Genomic DNA, 22,473 nt, shown 5'->3' with positions numbered 1-22,473 from the left:
CATTATTTTCCAGCACTGCTTTATATCTATTTGCCATGGAGGTCACCAGAGCTTCACAGGTGGCCACTGGAATCTTATTCCACTCCTCCATGACTACATCACTGAGCTGGTGGAGACTTTGAGCTCCCCAACCTTTCATTTGAAGATGCCCCACAGATGCTCAATAGGGTTTAGGCATGGAGACAGCTGGCCAGTCCAGCACTTTTACCCTCAGCTTCGTTAGCAAAGCAGTGGTGGTCTTGGAGGTGTGCTTAGTGTCATTAACATGTTGGAATACTGCCCTGCGGCCCAGTTTTCCTGGTGAAGGGATCATGGCTCTGCTTCAGTTTGTCACAGTACATGTTGGCATTCATGGTTCCTTCAATGAACTGTAGTTCACTCAATGAACTGTAATCTCCTCTGCCCTGTTGAGGGTAGAGGAGAGTCCTGCAGTGCGCAGGGAAAGGTCAGAGAGGCCCAGCGCCTGAGCACTGCAGGACTTTGTTCTGCACTCAACAGGGCAGATAAGTACTCCTGTGCAGGAGCACGATGCCGGGGAGCGATGAAGAAGCAGAAGGACGGCATCACAAGAAGATGGGAGGCACCGAACCAGGACCTGCGATACCCATTGGACCTGACCGCACAGGACCGCCCTCCCGGGTGAGTATAATATAACTTAATTTTCTTCACTTGCAGGTCGGACCGGGGGCTTATCTATAGCATTATAAAATGCTGTAAATAAGCCCTGAAAGGCAGTGGCCGCATCTTATAGCGGCAAAATCTGCTGACAGATTCCCTTTAATGGCTGTGTGAGTTATTTAGAGGGCACCACAAAGTTACAGAAGTTGCACACTGACTACTTTTACGTTGTATCAAAGTGTCACATCTTCAGTGAAAAGATATATTTACAAAAATGAGAGGGGTGTACTCACTTTATATGTAGCAGACTCGTATTATTTGTGATTTATATACAGCAGTCTTTGTAACCTTTGTGGTTTATAAACCGCAGTCTCAGTGTATCCTTTCTGATTTATATACAAAAGTCTTTGTATTCTATATAATGTATACAGGGTGGTCCAAAAGTAGGTGGACAGTATGTGTAATAGGGTTATGAAGGGTGAGATTTATCAAACATGGTTTTTGCAGTTCAACGTTCTCACAACACATCTAGATAAGTTTCTTGGGTGGTCTAGTTTCCAAAATGGGGTCATTTGTGGGGGGTTTCCACTGTTTAGGTACATCAGGGGCTTTGCAAACGCAACATGACGCCCGCAGACCATTCCATCTAAGTCTGCATTCCAAAACGTCACTACTTCCCTTCCGAGCTCCGTCGTGCACCCAAACAGTGGTTTACCCCCACATATGGGGTATCAGCGTACTCGTACATAAATTTTGGGCTCCATTTACTCCTTTTACCCTTGGAAAAATAAAAAAAATTGTTGCTAAAAGATCATTTTTATGACTAAAAAATGTTCATTTTTTTCCTTCTATGTTGCTTCGGTGAAACACCTGAAGGGTTAATAAACTTCTTTAATATGGTTTTGAGCACCTTAAGGGGTGCAGTTTTTAGAATGGTGTCAGTTTGGGGTATTTTCAGCCATACAGACCCCTCAAACTGACTTCAAATGTGAGGTGGTCCCTAAAAAAAAAAAAAAGTTTTGTAAAATTTGTTGTAAAATTCAGAAATCACTGGTCAACTTTTAACCCTTATAACTTCCTAACAAAAAAAAATTTGTTTTCAAAATTGTGCTGATGTAGACATGTGGGAAATGTTATTTATTAACTATTTTGTGTCACATAACTCTCTGGTTTAACAGAATAAAACTTCAAAATAAATAATAATAAATCAAAATAAATGTTACTTTCTGTCCATCTACTTTTGGACCACCCTGTATACTGCATTCTCGGTCTATCGTTTGTGATTTATATACAGCAGTCTCTCTGTATCCTATGTCATTTAAAAAATCTGCAATCTGTGTACCTTATGCAATGTGTGGATAGCAATCTCGGTGTATCCTTTTTGATTTATAGACAGCACTCTGTATCCTATGTGATGTATGCACAGCAGTCTGTGTATCCTTTGATTTATATACAGCAGTCTGAGTATCCTATGTGATAGAATACACAGAATGCTGTATAGATGTGATGTATATACATGTGATACATCTACAGCAGTCTCAGTGTATCCTGTGATGTCTATACATCAGGGTCGGTGTATCCTATGCGATGTATATTCAGCAGTCTCGGTGTATTGTTTGTGATTTATAGACAGCAGTCTGTATATTCCATGTTATGTATATACAGCAGTCTCAGTGTATCTTATGCAATGTGTGTACAGCAGCCTGTGTATCCTATATGGTGTATATACAGCAGTCTCGGTGTATCATTTGTAATTTATATATAGCAGTCTGTGTATCCTATGTGATGTGTGTATACAGCAGTCTGTATCATATGTGATATATGTACATCAGTGTTATGTATCCTTTGTGATTTATAAGCAGCAGTCTCAGTGTATCCTGTGTGATGTATATCAGCAGTCTCAGTGTATCCTATGATATCTATACAGCAGTCTCGGTGTATCCTTTTATGCTTTATGATTTATTTACAGCAGTCTCGGTGTATCCTTTGTGACTTATTTACAGCACCCTGTATCCTACAGTATGTGTTTTTATAAATCAGCAATGTGTATACATCAATTTCTGTGTATCCTTTGTGATTTATGCACAGCAGTCTATTCTATGTAATGTGACAAACCCGCACCTCACCACCAGCCTGATGTTACTATTATTGCCGAGAGATCACGTAATGTGGTCTCCCCACTATCACCAACGTGACGTTCCGCACCCCCGGGGACATTTAAAGTCAGCTTGGTACAGTTTTTTGACACAGACACCCCCTGTCCACATGGAGGGCAAAACCTCAGGTGGTGTGTACAGCCAGGTTTCCAGATCCCGGGATTCCCGGCTTCTGTATATGGCTAAGTTTAGTCCAGACTACTGTACATACATATAAATAATATATTGACTAATAGTGCACATAAATAATGTACACTACAGAATAAATACATAATACGTTCTAGAAAAAAGAATTCACTTACTTGTTCATTTTTTATTCTGTTGGTGTATGACGACTTGTTAAAGCAATTCTCCCAGTGATTTTTCTGTAAAAAAAAAACAAAAAAACCCCCAAAACATTAATTTTGCTGAATGTTTTATTTTCTGCTGACTTTGTGGAATACATTTATGCGTATAATTTGTGAGATGTCATGACTGTATATATTGCAGTAAGCGGCAGGACAGCAAGGAATCTTTCATCAGCCCCCAGTGAAGGAGCTTCCGATCACGACCATGGGCAACAGTGCGTTGAAGGCCCACCTGGAAACAGCCCAGAAGACTGGCGTGTTCCAGCTGACGGATAAGGCGTTGGCAGAGGTGAGAGCTGCTATGCTCTGGTATATACAGTTTATGTTGTCTTTGTTTTTTTTTTTTTTTTTTTTTACATATATACTATTTTTTATGTATTTTTTTGCACCCAAAGTTCCCGGAGGAGCTGCAGAGATTATCCGCTAACCTACGAACCATCAATCTGTCCAGCAACAAGATGGAAGTTCTGCCTCCATCAATAGGCAAATTTGGAGTTTTGAAGAGTTTGTCCCTGAGCCACAACAGATTGAGTAAGAATATTATCTCTGAGAACTGTGGACATTTGGGAAAGTATCTTACAATGCTTTGCAAAAGTATTCACCCCCTTAACATGTGTTTGCATCCAGTGGCTTGCTTGCTTTTAGGCTGTGCGCACACAGTGCGGATTTTGCTGCGTATTCGCAGCGGATTTGACGCTGCGAATCTGCAGCAGTTTTCCATGCGGTGTACAGTACCATGTAAACGTATGGGAAACAAAATCTGCAGTGCACATGCTGCGGGAAAAAAAACGCGCGGAAACGCAGCGGTGTTTTTTCCACAGCATGTCAATTCTTTGTGCGGATTGCGCAGCAGTTTACACCTGCTCCTCAATAGGAATCCGAAGGTGTAAAACCGCAGGTGGAATCCGCAGGAAATCCGTGGGTAAGCCGCAGATCCTCTTTCATACTTTCACAGAAATATGAGCACAAGGGGGCAGACTCTACCTTATCTTATGTTACTTTTTCTCCCTAGCCGGACTTCCTGATGAGTTGTGCAAATTAAAAAAGCTGGAGACCCTGCACCTCGCAGCCAACCATATTCCCCGCCTCCCCGCAGACTTTGGGCAGCTCTCCGCCTTGAAGACACTAAACCTTTCCGGTAACCAGCTACGTGCAATACCCTCCCAGCTCTGCGGCCTGCGGCACCTGGATGTAGTGGATCTGTCAAAAAATAAAATTCAGGCCATTCCAGATGAAGTCTCAGGGGTGCAGGCCATCGAGATAAACCTAAACCAGAACCAGGTAAGACGACCCCAATAAAAGGTGAATTAGTGTCAAGTAGGGGAACCAGTGCATAAGTGCTTGTCTTGTCTTTATGGAGACGGGGGCAAAATCTGAAACAAGGTAAAAAAAAAAAAATCGTAATGTAAAAAAAAAAAAAAAATAAAATCATGTAAGTTTCTTCTAATGCCCTGCTTGTCCTCAGTTCATTTGCCTTGTAGTCATGTGGAGTACAGATGATGGCAGTGGTCGGTCTGCCCATTTCCTCCTCTGTGTGTTGTGCTTATCAGTGCAGTCTCTTGCAGCAGCTTATCTGGATAGTGAGATACAGGTGCTGATCTTTTCACTGCCATCATCTGTACTCCAAATGAGTACATTCTGATATGAAGGTAAATAGACTAGACAAAAGCATGGGTTTGGAAGTCACTTGTATTTTTTTTGTAGGAATTAAGACAAATTCCCTATTTTGCTTCCACTTCTGCTTTTCCCCTATTTATTTCTTTGTCTTCAGCTGTATTGATATCAGGACTTACTCATTTGGAGTACAGATGATGGCAGTGGAAAGCTCAGCTCAGCACCTGTGTCACTAACTCTCGAGGTAAGCTGCTGCGGGAGACTGCACAACTCAGAGGAAGGTATTGATGCTGACCCTTTCACTGCCATCATCTGTACTACAAATGAGTGTGTTCTGATATCAGTGCAGCTGAAGACAGGGAAATGGATTGGGGCAATGCAAGAGTTTGGAACCTACTTTCATGCCTTGTTTTTTTACAAGAGTGAAATGAAAATCCCCTAATAAAGTGATTTGCAAGTTTCACAGCTTTCAATGTTTCACAAAATTATTTAAAAATAAAAAATATAATTAGTTACTCTTTAAATTTGCAATGTGAGAAATTGACATCCATAAAATTCCCAGAAGCGTGTGGGTGGGCATATCTGTACATTGTAGTGTAGCATATTTCATGCAGTAGTGCCCCTGGTATTCCTTGCATTATTAGTTGCAGCCTCTGCTGCAATTTAATGTAAAACAGACGGATTTGCTTCCTTCTGAGCTTTGTAGAAAGAACCGACGAGAAAAATATGTTGTGCCAGGACAAAACAATTAATATGGTAAGTACTAGAAAATTCTAACAGTACAGACAGAAGAATAAAACTGGTGGGTGAGTGAACGTGAGGATCCCAGTAGTTAAAAAAAATCATGGATCATCAAATATCTTATACAAAAATAGTAGTAAAAATACACAAGGTATGTACAGTTGTGCTCAAAGGTTTACATACCCCGGCAGAATTTTTGCTTTCTTGACCTTTTTTTCAGAGAATATGAATAACACCAATACTTTTTCTCTACTCATGGTTAGTGGTTGGGTGAAGCCATTTATTGTCAAACTACTGTGTTTTATTCGGACTCCCATGACAGCACTACGAGAGAGGGGATCCGCCCTTCAGGAACAGGAAACCTACAGAGATACAAAAGGGCGGCACCTCTCCCTATGCATCAGTTGGTTTCCTGTTCCTGGAGGGACAGGATCCTACAGATGAAAATCTCCGTAGTGGATCCCAGGCCGGCCGGCCGAATCTGGTAGCGGGGGGGTCTCCTACCTCGGCCGGTGCGGATGTCCCTGGAGGCGCCACGGTGGTCCTGGCTGGACTGCACGTCGGTGGCGTATGGCAGCAGGGAGCAGGGTCCGGAGGATTGCCTGATCTCCATTCTATGCCGGCGTTGGTAAGTATATCCCCCCCCTTGGTTCTTGCAGCGATGCGGTGCGGCGGTGGAGTGGGGTAGCGGTGACGGGAGAGCGGCGCCGACCGGAGCGCTGTCGCACATCTCCGGCGTCCTGCACCGCTCTCAGGAGCGTTTCCGGAGTGCTGTGACGCCGGGGGCGGAGTCGGCAGGCGCTTCCGGGTTACTGGATGGCTGCGCATGCGCAGTCTATCCAAGATGGCGGCGCCCATCGATCCTGGACACCGGATTCCCCACTAACTACCGCTGACCTCCCAGCTGCGGTCTCGTAAGCAGAAACCAATGGGATGACGCCAGGCAGCCTGCTGACCGGAACCCAGGGGGATTTAAGCAGGTGTCGGACTTAGAGCCCTGCTTTTGGTCACACTTCCATCATGGAGAGTGATGGTGAGCAGCCTCAGCTACTGGAGGTGCGACAGAAGCCCTTGGAGAAGGAGCATGTCAGGAGTGACCAGTCCAGCCGCAAAAGCTCGTCCAAGCAGGGATCGAGAGCGTCGACTGGGAAAGAACCCCCTCGTGTTCCGGTACCTTTCTTGGCGTACGCTGGTAAGTGATCTATGTGAATGTTCACTCAGTGACGCGGGCCCCCTTATACTTTGTCATTCTAGGGGAAGAAAAGTGCAAAGACGAAACATAAGGAGTGCGCCCTATGTGGAATCCCCTTACCAGATTCTTATCCCAAAAAGTTATGTGCCCCCTGTATACAGCAGACGGTGAGGTCTACAGGTGTGGTAGGGGTTAAGGGACATCAGGTCGGATAGATGGTATCACCTTATTGTCCTCCCCTAGGTAGCGGAAGAATCTGCAACTACGGCTAACTTAAAAGAGATGATCCGTCTGGAAGTAAGGGAATCCCTGCGGTCTCTATCCCAGGCGGGAAGTTCAAAACCTAGAACTCCCTTAATCTCTGAGTCTTCGGAGGAAGAAAGAGAGGAAGGTTCCTATGGCTCTATTCCCTCTTCCTCGTCATCGGAAGAGGACTCTGGCCGTTTTTGTCTGCCGCTGGACCGAGTTGATAAACTAGTTAAATCGGTCAGGGGTACGATGGGCCTGGAAGAGCCAAAAACTCAACCTTCCAGGCAGGAATTAATGTTCAGCGGATTAGACCATAAGAAACGCAGATCTTTTCCGGTGATAGATAAAGTTCAAGAGTTAATTCTCCGAGAGTGGAAGAAACCGGAGAAAAAAGGCTCGTTACCACCAGCTTTAAAACGCAGGTATCCCTTTGAGGATGCAGCGGTTGATACCTGGGACAAGGCCCCTAAGCTAGATGCTGCGGTGGCAAAAGCGTCCAAAAAAGCCGCATTACCCTTTGAGGATATGGGGTCCCTTAAAGATCCGCTTGATAGGAAGGCAGACACCTTTCTTAAAGGTACCTGGGAGATGGCGGCTGGATCTCTGAGACCAGCGGTGGCCGCAACGTGTACAGGAAGATCCTTAATGGTCTGGCTGAATCAGCTGGAGTCACAACTTAAGGAAGGTGCGTCCAGGAATACAATCCTGAATGCGCTCCCAGTAATTCAAGATGCTGCGGCCTTCCTGTCGGACGCTTCATTGGATTCTGTCAAGATGGCGGCCAGAGCAGCAGGTCTTTCCAACGCGGCTCGTAGAGCCTTATGGTTAAAATGTTGGTCCGGTGACATCCAATCAAGATCCAAGCTCTGCGCTATCCCATGTAAAGGGGAATATCTCTTCGGACCAACTCTGGATGACTTGCTTGAAAAAGCAGGTGATGATAAGAAGAAGTTCCCTAATCTGGCATCAGCATCTTACCGTCGCCCCTTCAACAGAAGGAGGTTTGGTCGCGGAAGGAAACGCGCGTCCTCACCCTCGAGAGATAATTTCAGATGGGAGGATAGACGCAAGAGAGGTACGGGCTATATGTTCCGCCGTTCCTCAAAAGAACGTAAAAAGTCAGACCAATGACTAGCAATCCCTGTGGGAGGGAGATTGGCAGCCTTCTCTTCCGCATGGTCTGACATCACTAATAGTGACTGGGTCCGAGGCATTGTATCAGACGGCCTGAGACTGGAGTTTGACCATTGGCCTCGGGATAAGTTCAAATTAACCCCCTTACGTTCCTCCTCTATTGAACAAACGGCTTTGGAAGCTGAAGTCACCAATTTATGTCTTAAAAAGGTGCTGATTGAGATCCCAGATTCAGAAAGAGGAAGAGGGTTCTACTCTCCTCTATTTCTGATTCAAAAACCAGATAAGTCATTTAGGACCATCATTAATCTTAAATCTCTTAATGAATTCCTGGTTAATAAAACCTTCAAAATGGAGTCTATCAGTACTACAATAAAGATGTTGTTCAAACACTGCTTTATGGTAGTTGTAGATCTTAAGGACGCATACTATCATGTTCCTATCCATGAGAACTTCCAGAGGTTCCTGAGGGTGGCGGTGTCTATAGAGGGAATTGTTCGTCATTTTCAATATCGAGCCCTTCCCTTCGGCATTTCTGCAGCTCCTAGGGTATTTACCAAGGTAGTCGCTGAGGTTATGGCATATTTGCGAGAATCCGATATCCTCATAATACCTTATCTGGATGATTTCCTTATTGCGGGGAATTCAGCAGATCATTGCCTTTCGCAAGCAATGACAGCCATAGCCAAACTAGAACATCTGGGCTGGATTATAAATTATGACAAATCCCGTTTACAGCCCCTAAAAATTCAGAGATTCCTCGGACTGTTATTAAATTCAGAGACCCAACAATGCTGTTTGCCGCCTGATAAATTACTCCACATTCAACAACAGGTGTTGAAGGCGATTAATAAACCATCCATGACCCTTAGACAGGCTATGTCACTGTTAGGATCCCTAACTTCGTGCATTCCTGCCGTCCGTTGGGCCCAATTCCATACCAGACCTTTACAGTTTGAGGTTCTGGACAATGATAGAGCCTTACAGGGGTCCTTGCAGGGTCAGGTGACGTTAAGTCCAGTAGTACTTACATCTCTCAGATGGTGGCTAGTAGAAGGCAATCTGTCGGTAGGAGTTCCCTGGGTGACACATGTGACTCGTGTAATAACAACTGACGCCAGCCCTACGGGATGGGGGGCGCACATGGGTGACATCGTAGTTCAAGGGCTATGGGACCCTCAAACATCAGCTTCCTCCAATCAGAGAGAGTTAATGGCTATTGAGCTAGCAGTTAAAAAACTCCTCGTGTATCTACAGGGTCACCATGTCAAGATCCTCTCCGACAACCAGGTGGCAGTAGCCTACGTAAACCACCAGGGTGGAACACACTCCGAATCTCTGATGGAAGTAGCAGACCGCCTTCTCCAGACAGCAGAGAGCAATTTACTATCTTTAACTGCTCTACATTTAAAAGGGAAAGAAAACATAAAAGCGGACTTTCTAAGCCGCAACACGTTAAAACAAGGGGAATGGTCCCTGAACAGAGACATCTTCGGTCAGATTGTCCACATGTGGGGTCATCCAGACGTGGACCTGTTTGCCACCAGGGACAACAGAAAAACAAAAAAATTCTGTTCTCTGAATCCCAGGGAGAATCAGTTGGCAGTGGACGCCTTCTTGATCAAATGGGACTTCCGTTTGGCTTATGCGTTTCCCCCGCTGGGCCTATTACCTCTTGTGGTCAGGAAAATAAGGGAGGACCGAGCAAGGGTCATACTGGTCACCCCTTTCTGGCCCAAGAGAGCTTGGTTCGCGTGGCTCAGGACCATGTCGGTGGAAGACCCCTGGGTACTTCCGGACATTCCCAATTTACTCCATCAAGGTCCGATCACCCATCCGCAGGTGAAGGGGCTCCATTTGACGGCATGGTGTTTGAGAGGTCATTATTAAAAAACAGAGGTTTTTCCCCAAACTTAATTGATACCCTTATGAAGAGTAGAAAAAATATAACAACAAAGATCTACTCTAGAACCTGGAGGAAGTTCTTGGCCTCTTCAGATTTCAGAATTGAAGAAGGGTTACCAATTAACCAAATTTTAGAATTCCTGCAGAAAGGGTTAGAGTTAAACCTATCCACGAGTACACTAAAAGTACAAGTCTCAGCCCTGGGGGCCCTGTTTTCTTGTAACGTTGCTAATAACTATTGGGTATCAAGGTTTATAAAAGCTTCCAGTAGAGCTAGACCTATACACAAGAACAGGTCGGTACCTTGGGATCTCAACCTAGTCCTGTCAGCCTTGACTAGAGAACCGTTTGAGCCCTTACATTCTGCTTCAATTAAATTATTGTCCCTCAAGACAGCGTTCTTGGTAGCGATAACATCTGCTCGTAGAGTAGGGGACATTCAAGCGCTCTCTAGACTCTCCCCATATACAGAGTTTTTACAGGACAGAGTAGTCCTAAAACCGGACCCCGCCTATTTGCCAAAAGTCGCCTCACATTTTCACAGATCACAGGAGATAGTGTTACCATCATTTCTCCCTAACCCCTCTAGCGCCAAAGAAGAACTACTCCATACATTAGATGTTAGGAGATGCCTGTTAGAATACATCACAGTCACTAACGCTTGGAAGAGAGAGGATGCGTTATTTTTATCCTTCCAAGGTCCTAGGAAAGGGCTTAGAGTTTCGAAGTTCACACTAGCGAAGTGGATTAGGGAGGCTATCTCTCTGGCTTATACTGCAGGTGGAGGTCCGGCTCCGCAGAATCTGAGGGCGCATTCCACCAGGGCCATGGCTACATCCTGGGCGGAAAGATCTGGAGTATCAATCGACCAGATATGTAAGGCAGCTACGTGGTCGTCCCCTTCCACCTTTTTCAAGCACTATCGGTTGGACTTGGGGTGCTCCTCTGATCTCACCTTCGGGTTAAGGGTGCTGCAGGCTATAGTCCCTCCCTAAGGTAGTTTTACATCTCTGTAATTCTCTCGTAGTGCTGTCATGGGAGTCCGAATAAAGCATTAAGCTACTTACGGGTAGCTGCGTTTTTCGGAGGCCCATGACAGCACCCTTAGTTCCCTCCCTATTCACGGGGGGTTGCACTTCCTATAATGTATATAATGAGATATATATAGATCTCACGTGTGGTATTTGTATTGGATTAGTTTTGTATATAAACTGTATATAATATTTGTGTGCTACTAACCGCGGTAGTCCTCTCAGGCTCTAATATACAACTGATGCATAGGGAGAGGTGCCGCCCTTTTGTATCTCTGTAGGTTTCCTGTTCCTGAAGGGCGGATCCCCTCTCTCGTAGTGCTGTCATGGGCCTCCGAAAAACGCAGCTACCCGTAAGTAGCTTAATGCTTTCCCTATTTAAATCGTAATGACAACCCAAAAAATCCAAATGACTCTGATCTAAAGTGCACATACCCCATTTCTTAATACCGTGTATTGCCCCTCGAACGTCAATTACAGCTTGAATTCTTTTGTGGTAGTTTTGGATGAGGTTCTTTATTTTCTCAGATGGTGAAGCTGCTCACTCTTCTTGGCAAAAAGCCTCCAGTTCCTGTAAATTCCTGGGCTGTCTAGCATGAACTGCGCGCTTGAGATATCCCCAGAGTGGCTCAATGATATGGAGGTCAGGAGACTGAGATGGCCACTCCAGAACCTTCACTTTGTTCTGCTGTAGCTAATGACAAGTCGACTTTGCCTTGTGTTTTGGATCGTTGTCATGTTGGAACATCGAAGTATGTCCCATGCGCAGCTTCTGGGCTGATGAGTGCAAACTTACCTCCAGTATTTACTGACAATGTGCTGCATTTATCTTTCCTTCAACTTTGACCAAGTTTCCTGTGCCTTTGTAGCTCACACTTCCCCAAAACATCAGCGATCCACCTCCATGCTTTACAGTAGGAATGGTGTTCCTTTCATTAGGCCTTGTTGACCTCTTTCCAAATGTAATGTTTATGGTTGTGACTCATCAATCCAAATTATCTTGTTCTAGAAGTTTTGAGGCTTGTCTCTGTGCTGTTTTGCATATTGTAGGCAAGATACTTGGTGGCATTTGTGCAGTAATGACCTTTTTTGTGTTGACTCACCCATGCAGCCCATTTTTCAAGTGCCTCCTTATTGTGCATCTTGAAACAGCCACACCTCTAGATTTCAGAGAGTCCTGTATTTCAGCTGATGATATTTGTGGGTTTTTCTTTGCATCCCAAACAATTTTCCTGGCAGTTGTGGATGACATTTTTGTTGGTCTGCCTGACCATGGTTTTGTTTTTACAGAGCCCGAATTTCCATTTGTTAATCACAGTTTGAACGCTGCTGACTGGCATTCAGTTCCTTGGATATCTTTTTGTATCCCTTTCCTGTTTTATACAGTTCAACTACCTTTTCCCGTAGGTCCGTTGACAATTCTTTTGCTTTCCCCATGACTCACAATCCAGAAACGTCAGTGGCTGGATGAAAGATGCAAGAGTCTGTCTGGATCCCAGAAACTCACTCAGCTTCTATGCACACACACCGATTACAAGCAAACAGGTCACAGGTGAGGATGTTACCTTTAGTAGACATTCAAACCTATTTGTGTCAACTTCTGTGCATGTTATCACCAGTGTATGTGAACTTTTGATCAGGGTCATTTGGATGTTTTGGGTTGTCATTATGATTTAAAAAGAGAAAACACAGTAGTTTAACAATAAATGGCTTCACCCAACCACTAACCATGAGTGGAGAAAAAGGTTTGGTGTTATCATTCATACTCTCTGAAAAAAGGCCAAGAAATCAAAAATTCTGCCGGGGTATGTAAACTTTTCAGCACAACTGTATATACACAATTATAAATAAATAGTACAAATAAGTGTCTATTCAGTAATATTAATGAATATATTTCACACAAAAGTCACAGATAATGAATACAGATATAGAGAAGTGCATGCTCACCCGACGCGCGTTTCACAAATGCTTTGTCAGGAGAGCTTTGTATTTGCAGTTACACAATATTTATTCACTGCAGTAAATTGAGGTTTTTGTTTTGTTTTTTTTCATCTCAGATCTCACAGATCTCTGTGCAGGTCTCCCGGTGCCCACGTCTTAAGGTTCTTCGACTTGAAGAGAACTGTCTGGAGCTTAGCATGTTGCCCCAGAGCATTCTCAGTGACTCGCAGATCTCCCTATTGGCTGTAGATGGGAACCTATTTGAAATAAAAAATCTCCGGGACTTGGATGGTTACGATAAGGTCAGTGACCTTGATGTAGATTTCCATACAGCAGTTATCTGCGCACTTCCCTCTCAGCTTCTGATCTGTTATTAGCTCTGCCTACCCTTGACCCCCAACATCAGCAGTTTCCAGAGCAGTTCTCCTAATCACTGCTGTCAGTTTCCAGAGCTGTGTGTTTGTTCAACCCCCCCTATTATCTCCAGGAGTGTAACTATGGGCCCCCTGCTCTCATCAACATGTTGCACAGATACGTACATCAGAATTCTGGCCCCCTTAACCCCTTCCCGACATTTGACGTACTATCCCGTCGAGGTGGGGTGGGCCCGTATGACCGCCGACGGGATAGTACGTCATAGCCGATCGGCCGCGCTCACGGGGGGAGCGCGGCCGATCGCGGCCGGGTGTCGGCTGCATATCGCAGCTGACATCCGGCACTATGTGCCAGGAGCGGTCACGGACCGCCCCCGGCACATTAACCCCCGGCACACCGCGATCAAACATGATCGCGATGTGCCGGCGATGCAGGGAAGCATCGCGCAGGGAGAGGGCTCCCTGCGGGCTTCCCTGAGCCCCCCGCAGCAACGCGATGTGATCGCGTTGCTGCGAGGGTCTTACCTCCCTCCCTGCCTGCTCCAGACCCGGATCCAAGATGGCCGCGGATCCGGGTCCTGCAGGGAGGGAGGTGGCTTCACAGAAGCCTGCTCAGAGCAGGCACTGTGAAGCAGCCTGCACTTCTCTCAGATCGGTGATCTGTCAGAGTGCTATGCAAACTGGCAGATCACCGATCTGTATTGTCCCCCCCTGGGGCAAAGTAAAAAAGTAAAAAAAAAAATTTCCAAATGTGTAAAAAAAAATAAAAAAAAATATTCCAAAATAATGAAAAAAAATATATATATTATTCCCATAAATACATTTCTTTATCTAAATTAAAAAAAAAACAATAAAAGTACACATATTTAGTATCGCCACGTCCGTAACGACCCAACCTATAAAACTGCCACACTAGTTAACCCCTTCAGTAAACACCGTAAGAAAAAAAAAAAAAAAACGAGGCAAAAAACAACGCTTTATTACCATACCGCCGAACAAAAAGTGGAATAACACGCGATCAAAAAGACTGATATAAATATCCATGGTACCGCTGAAAACGTCATCTTGTCCCGCAAAAAACAAGCCGCCATACAGCATCATCAGCAAAAAAATAAAAAAGTTATAGTCCTGAGAATAAAGCGATACCAAAATAATTATTTTTTCTATAAAATAGTTTTTATCGTATAAAAGCGCCAAAACATAAAAAAATGATATAAATGAGATATCGCTGTAATCGTACTGACCCGAAGAATAAAACTGCTTTATCAATTTTACCAAACGCGGAACGGTATAAACGCCTCTCCCAAAAGAAATTCATGAATAGCAGGTTTTTGGTCATTCTGCCTCACAAAAATCGGAATAAAAAGCGATCAAAAACGGTCACGTGTCCGAAAATGTTACCAATAAAAACGTCAACTCGTCCCGCAAAAAACAAGACCTCACATGACTCTGTGGAGCAAATGTGGAAAAATTATAGGTCTCAAAATGTGGAGACGCAAAAACTTTTTTGCTATAAAAAGCGTCGCTGGTTTCACACTTCCGTTTTTGTCTGCAGCGTTTTTTGCACAAAAAAACGCATGCGTTTTTTCCCTATATTTAACATTGAAAACGCATGCGGTTTTTTTGTACGCGTTTGGTCGCGTTTTCAAACGCATGCGGTTTTTTTCTGCATGCGTTCATTTTCAGAAATACAACCTGCAGTATTTTCTTGCGTTTTTAAGCACATGCGTTTGTTTGCGTTAAAAACGCATGCATTTTTATCGAAAAAAACAGAAAACACACTGAAAAGCCACCCACCACCATCAAGGTGATAAAGGGATCCAAACCCTAACCCTAACTCTACCCCTAACCTCACCCCTAACCGTTTAATGAACATTTTCTGACAGTCATAGTGCCACGTATTTCAGTGCCACGTATTTCAGTGCCACGTATTTCAGTGCCATGTATTTCAGTGCCACGTATCACGTATTTCAGTGCCACGTGTTTCAGTGCCACGTATTTCAGTGCCACGTATCACGTATTTCAGTGCCACATATTTCAGTTGCACGTATTTCAGTGCCACGTATTTCAGTGCCACGTATTTCAGTGCCACGTATTTCAGTGCCACGTATTTCAGTGCCACGTATCACGTATTTCAGTGCCACGTGTTTCAGTGCCACGTATCACATATTTCAGTGCCACGTATTTCAGTGCCACGTATTTCAGTGCCACGTATTTCAGTGCCACGTATTTCAGTGCCACGTATTTAAGTGCCACATATCACATATTTCAGTGCCACTTATTTCAGTGCCACGTATTTCAGTGCCACGTATTTCAGTGCCACGTGTTTCAGTGCCACGTATTTAAGTGCCACGTATCACGTATTTCAGTGCCACGTATTTCAGTGCCACGTATTTCAGTGCCACGTATTTCAGTGCCACGTATTTCAGTGCCACGTATTTCAGTGCCACGTATTTCAGTGCCACGTATTTCAGTCACGTTTAGGGTTAGGGTTAGGGGTAGGGTTAGGGCTAGGGTTGGAGGTAAAGTTAGGGTTGGGGCTAAAGTTAGGGTTGGGGCTAAAGTTAGGGTTAGGGTTTGGATTACATTTACGTTTGGATTAGGGTTGGGATTAGAATTATGGGTGTGTCAGGGCTAGGGGTGTGGTTAGGGTTACCGTTGGGATTAGGGTTAGGGGTGTGTTTGGGTTAGGGTTTCAGGTAGAATTGGGGGGTTTCCACTGTCCAGGCACATCAGGGGCTCTCCAAGCGCGACATGGCGTCCAATCTCAATTCCAGCCAATTCTGCGTTGAAAAAGTAAAACAGTGCTCCTTCCCTTCCGAGCTCTCCCGTGCGCCCAAAAAGGGGTTTACCCCAACATATGTGTTATCAGCGTACTCGGGACAAATTGAACAACAACTTCTGGGGTCCAAGTTCTCTTGTTATCCTTAGGAAAATAAAAATTTGGGGGGCTAAAAATCATTTTTGTGGGAAAAAAAAGATGTTTTATTTTCACGGCTCTGCATTATAAACTGTAGTGAAACACTTGGGGGTTCAAAGTTCTCACAACACATCTAGATAAGTTCCTTGGGAGGTCTAGTTTCCAATATGGGGTCACTTGTGGGGGGTTTGTACTGTTTGGGTACATCAGGGGCTCTGCAAATGCAACGTGACGCCTGCAGACCAATCCATTTAAGGCTGCATTCCAAATGGCGCTCCTTCCCTTCCGAGCTCTGTCATGCGCCCAAACAGTGGTTCCCCCCGACATATGGGGTATCAGCGTACTCAGGACAAATTGGACAACAACTTTTGGGGTCTAATTTATCCTGTTACCCTTGTAAAAATACAAAGCTGGGGGCTAAAAAATCATTTTTGAGAAAAAAAAAAAAAAATATTTTCACGGCTCTGCGTTATAATCTGTAGTGAAACACTTGGGGGTTCAAAGCTCTCAAAACACATCTAGATAAGTTCCTTAGGGGGTCTACTTTCCAAAATGGTGTCACTTGTAGGGAGTTTCAATGTTTAGGCACATCAGGGGCTCTCCAAACGCAACATGGCGTCCCATCTCAATTCCAGTCAATTTTGCATTGAAAAGTCAAATGGCGCTCCTTCCCTTCCAAGCTCTGCCATGCGCCCAAACAATGGTTTACACCCACATATGGGGTATCAGCGTACTCAGGACAAATTGCACAACATTTTTTGGGGTCCAATTTCTTCTCTTACCCTTGGGAAAATAAAAAATTGGGGGCGAAAAGATCATTTTTGTGAAAAAATATGATTTTTTATTTTTACGGCTCTGCATTATAAACTTCTGTGAAGCACTTGGTGGGTCAAAGTGCTCACCACACATCTAGATAAGTTCCTTAGGGGGTCTACTTTCCAAAATGGTGTCACTTGTAGGGAGTTTCAATGTTTAGGCACATCAGGGGCTCTCCAAACGCAACATGGCGTCCCATCTCAATTCCAGTCAATTTTGCATTGAAAAGTCAAATGGCGCTCCTTCCCTTCCAAGCTCTGCCATGCGCCTAAACAATGGTTTACACCCACATATGGGGTATCATCGTACTCAGGACAAATTGTACAACAACTTTGGGGGTCCATTTTCTCCTGTTACCCTTGGTAAAATAAAACAAATTGGAGCTGAAATAAATTTTGTGTGAAAAAAAGTTAAATGTTCATTTTTATTTAAACATTCCAAAAATTCCTGTGAAACACCTGAAGGGTTAATAAACTTCTTGAATGTGGTTTTGAGCACCTTGAGGGGTGCAGTTTTTAGAATGGTGTCACACTTGAGTATTTTCTATCATATAGACCCCTCAAAATGACTTCAAATGAGATGTGGTCCCTAAAAAAAAATGGTGTTGTAAAAATGAGAAATTGCTGGTCAACTTTTAACCCTTATAACTCCGTCACAAAAAAAAATTTTGGTTCCAAAATTGTACTGATGTAAAGTAGACATGTGGGAAATGTTACTTATTAAGTATTTTGCGTGACATATGTCTGTGATTTAAGGGCACAAAAATTCAAAGTTGGAAAATTGCAAAATTTTCAAAATTTTCGCCAAATTTCCATTTTTTTCACAAATAAACGCAAGTTATATCGAATAAATTTTACCTTTAACATGAAGTACAATATGTCACGAGAAAACAATGTCAGAATCGCCAAGATCCGTCAAAGCGTTCCAGAGTTATAGCCTCATAAAGGGACAGTGGTCAGAATTGTAAAAATTGGCCCGGTCATTAACGTGCAAACCACCCTTGGGGGTGAAGGGGTTAAGGTACCGTCACACTCAGCAACTTTGCAAAGAGAACGACAACAATCCGTGACATTGCAACGTCCTGGATAGCGATCTCGTTGTGTTTGACACGCAGCAGCGATCTGAATCCCGCTGTGCCATCGCTGGTCGGAGCTAGAAGTCCAGAACTTTATTTCGTCGCCAGGTCGGCGTGTATCGTCATGTTTGACATCAAAAGCAACGACGCTAACAATGGATGTAATGGAGCTAACAACCAGCGAGAACGATAAGTGAGTGGCCGTTACGTCACTGGATCGCTCCTGCATCGTTCTGGAGCTGCTGTGTTTGACATCTCTACAGCGACCTAAACAGCGACGCTCCAGCGATCTAGTTTAGGTCGGCTCTTGTCTATATCGCCGCAGCGTCGCTGAGTGTGACGGTACCTTTATACTTCTATTGTCTACCATTTCGGGCCATGTGTACTTCTACTGTAGTTTTGGCCCCAATATAATGATCATGTCCCCCAGTCTTTTCCAAGATACTTTTTTTGGATTGCTTCATTATTGCTGGTCCCTTAATAGTATTATAATGTCTTCCTACTCTGGCTTGAATATAATTATGATGTTCCCCTTTCTGCCCCCTATATGCTTGCAGTGTCCCCAATAAACAATGACAGATGTTAAAGGGAACCTGTCACCCCCCCCCCCCCCCCCAGGCGTTTTTTTTTTTTTAACTAAAAGAGCCATCTTGTGCAGCACTAGTGCTGCATTCTGACAAGGTGGCTCTTTTAGTTCGGGTTCCTAGCACTGCTGCAATAATCGCTTTTGAAATTTGTCCCTCATACCTGTGAAATCGCCAGGGGGGCAGGTCTTTCCCCCCTGACACAAATGCCTCCCAGCCATCACTCAGGGCCTCCGTGCGCCAGGCGCTGCCTCCACTTCCTTCATTAACGTCCCCAACGCTTGCGCTGTAAGTTTTTTTTCGGGCATGCGCAGTTTGCGCTGCCCTTCGACTCCCATCACATAAATGGGAACTTACAGCGCAGGCGCCGTGGACGTTAATGAAGGAAGTGGAGGTGGCGCCCGGGGGGGCTGAGGGACGGCTGGGAGGCTGGGGGAGAAAGACATATCCCCCTGACAAACTACAGGTAGGAAAGGCAAATTCTAACAACGAATAGATGAGCGTTGGCAGGGACCCCAACTATAAGAGCCACCTTGTCAGAATGCAGCATTAGTGCTGCACAAGGTGGCTCTTTTAGTTATAAACGCCTTTGGGTGTGACAGGTTCCCTTTAAGGTGTAACCGGGGAAGCTCCTCGATCTGAACTGTCTTTGAAAGGGGGAATCCAGAATATAATTTGAAAGGGGGAATCCAGAATATTATACATATACATATATCTATCTATCTATCTATCTAGCCATCTATATATCTCTAAGCGCTAACAGTCAGGTAACTGCACCTTACCTGCCTTTGTGCTCCTGCTGGCATCACGTCTACATAGAGACTTCCTCTTTTTCAGTTCTCTTTTTGTCTTTAGTGTAGGTACTGGCGAGATACGAGGGACCCCTGACATGGGTTGCAAACTTCTTGTGTATTTTGGCCAAAATTTCGACCAATGCTTCATGTATTATATACATTTTTGTTGCACGTTTTTTTCTGCAGGGTGCAGGCTGGACCCCTCTAGTGGTGGCTGGGTAATGTGGGGTGTCTGGCCTGTGGGCAGGGCTGTGGAGTTGGGAGTCATGGAGCCTATTTTGGTGGAGTCGGTGGTTTGACTTACCGACTCCACAGCCCTGCCTGATATAATAGGAGGGGCGTCCGTAATAGGCTCTTATGCGGATAGAGGTGCATCTCACAAAATGGTGCGAATGACGCCCTGTGCAATTGCAATACTATGCAGCCGCCCCATGGATGTTTGGTGGGCTAGTGAGTCATTTTCAGTATTTTGCACCTGTGCTGCCCCCTGCCTTTATTTTGGGGGGACCAGCTGCATCTTATTTGTGTCAGGACATGGTGTTACAAGTATGGCTGCTTTTTCTCACTTTCAAAACGGAGGGCAGCGTAACTCCAAGTCCAGCTGCTCAATTGCTCCTGCATTTAAGAGAAAATATTGTTTGAAGATACGTCTGGGGAGCGTAGGAATAGACTTGATCAAGTCTGGTGCCGGCTAGTTGATTGACAGGTCTCTCCTATATGTGTACAATGGGGGAGACATCTGTCAATCATCTGGGGGATGCAGGAGGCCGCATAGGATGCCAGAGTTTGAGACAAATAATACCTGTTTGTCGTGCATCCAGGCTCTAATTGTATGGGGATAACTTGTGATTTTCTAAAAAAAAAAATGTTTTCTCCCCCAAGTACATGGAACGGTTCACAGCAACACGGAAGAAGTTTGTGTGACGGGGCAGAGTTTGTAGAAGCGGAAGCACTACCTGCAACAACTTCCTCAGCAGACGTCAGGGTGATCTGACTATAGGACCCGTGTCCGGGGGTCTCACAGCTTCTTCTATCAGCTTGAGTGCTCCCATCTAATATCAGCATGGGCAGGTGGGAGCCACGGACCACGTGTGGGCTGGAAACGGTGTGAGTCGAGACTTTATTACTGCAGTGAATAATGTGGAAGCAGCTCCCTATGCTTAGACAGGATTTCTCCTACCATAGACAATTATTATTTCAAGTATTTTTTTCCTCCTTTTTTTTTCTTCTTCATGCATTCTTCCAAAATGTTAACTAATCATTCTATGACAGTCATGTAAGTTATTTTGTTACTGCACTTTTACCAAATGTACATTGTTTTTGTTTTCCATTTGTCATATTAAATATATTATGTTCAACATTAGATTCTATGGACAGATTGTCATCTGGAAGGTGATGGCTGGGGTGACCTTCAGCAGACATCACTTGTTGCAGGACATTTTTTTTTAAATACTTTAAGGTTTAAAAGTACATACTGCTCAATTTCATGTGATCTGTGTAGGGAGTGCGCTCTCCTGGTTGCACGTCGCCCCCTGCTGGAGCTCACTGCATGTAGTAGTCTTGCACTCAATGGGAGCTAATTAAATCTGTATGCAGTGACCTCCCTCTAGTGGCGGCTGCAGGTACAGGCACTGTGAGCCCCCATAGGAGGTAGATACGTGCCCTTCTTGGTAAAGAAAGTATTACATTGTGTAGCCTACAACATAACCCCCGAACATTCTTGGTGCAGAGGAGTTCACTACACTGCCACAGCTCATGTGCATATTCTTCTGAGAAACTACAGGTGACTACAGACCCGGTCCGTAAAGCTAAATATGTCTGACAGTTACTAAGACGGCATAGAAGTGGTTTTTTTTTATTTTAAATTATTATGCACTTGTTATTTTAGGTCACTTTTTGCAATTTATGGCTGGCAAGGCCAGTATAGGGGAAGTACAAGGACTGAGGTTATGCTGTCATCTGCGTCTTGTTCACATTTTGCAGTGTGGCTCTTATTACAGACTTGTAACTTAGTCGTCAAGGGGCCAGTTGTAGAGTTCTTGCATGCTTCTGGTGGATGCTGATAGTCGTCTTGTGTAAGTGACTTAAGCCCCCTATACACATTAGACTGTGTACGAATGTGGCTGACTGTCCCTAGACAGATGCGGTCAGAAGGATCAAGCCTGATTTTAGACTACTCCAAGTTGTAAGCCACCATCAGACATATCGGGCCACAGCTTGGGAAAGTCCAGGGATCGAAAACAAGCCTCCCTTGGCCTGGTTGGTGGCCACATGTGTGGCTCACTGTTCAGTTCTATGGCCGTTTACAAGATACTGTGGCTTGCTGGATTTGTAACTCCCATAAGTGTACGGAGAGACACGTGTGTGGTCACTTCTTAATCCACGGTACAAGGACCCCTATTTTAGAATGCGAGCCTTACATCAAACATATCCTGGGCATGCCGTAAGTGACCAAGAAATAGAATACCCCTTTTAAAACATTGAGAACGCAATTCCCGGAAAAAAAAAGTCTGTACTCACTGCTGCCCCCGATCTTTGACTGGAGCACGTGACTGCTGCCGCTACTCATTGAGCTTAGTGGTCTTGTGCTAACTACAATGCACAAGAAATTGCATCAGCAGTAATCCCGACATCACCTCTGCAGCAGCGGGCAAGTACAGCTCCGTTTATTTTAATCCAGTCAATGGGTTTTTTTCTAGAATTAACTTTACATTTTTTTTTTTAGATAAAAAACAAAAAACATGATCTTTAGGTAAACACCTTTGATACATTTAGTTTTGGCTAGTACTTCTACAATTGGGGGGGTTATTAAAAATGTCATCATACGTAGCAGTCTGCGGAAAGCGTTAACAGTGACTGAGTTAAAAGCTCTTTGGTTCTAAATTAGCGTAGAAAAAAGGTGCAACTTAATTAGACAAAAAAAAGAAAAGTTCCCTTTTCTTGTAAAATGATTGATGGAATAAAGGTCATTACTAAAGTTAA

General features: G+C 44.3%; 1 protein-coding gene across 4 annotated transcripts in view; it reads left to right on the top strand.

Moving 5' to 3' along the window:
• The window catches only part of LRRC57 (leucine rich repeat containing 57), a 31,905-nt gene extending 11,051 nt beyond the window's left edge, over window positions 1–20,854 (top strand). For all 4 annotated transcript variants that reach the window (XM_077264317.1, XM_077264326.1, XM_077264299.1 and 1 more), the window contains exons 2-6: window positions 3,264–3,410; window positions 3,517–3,652; window positions 4,134–4,402; window positions 13,045–13,230; window positions 20,374–20,854. In XM_077264317.1, the coding sequence (XP_077120432.1) occupies window positions 3,327–3,410; window positions 3,517–3,652; window positions 4,134–4,402; window positions 13,045–13,230; window positions 20,374–20,415 (717 nt within the window). In that variant the 5' untranslated portion in view covers window positions 3,264–3,326 and the 3' untranslated portion in view covers window positions 20,416–20,854. The remainder of the gene's footprint in view (window positions 1–3,263; window positions 3,411–3,516; window positions 3,653–4,133; window positions 4,403–13,044; window positions 13,231–20,373) is intronic.
• The last annotated feature ends 1,619 nt before the right edge of the window (window positions 20,855–22,473 follow it).

This window comes from Ranitomeya variabilis, chromosome 1 (assembly GCF_051348905.1).
Source record: "Ranitomeya variabilis isolate aRanVar5 chromosome 1, aRanVar5.hap1, whole genome shotgun sequence".
NCBI classification, from domain to species: Eukaryota; Metazoa; Chordata; class Amphibia; order Anura; family Dendrobatidae; genus Ranitomeya; species Ranitomeya variabilis.
The sequence above is the reverse complement of the archived record's forward strand: the minus strand, read 5'-3'. Positions and strand labels throughout refer to the sequence as shown.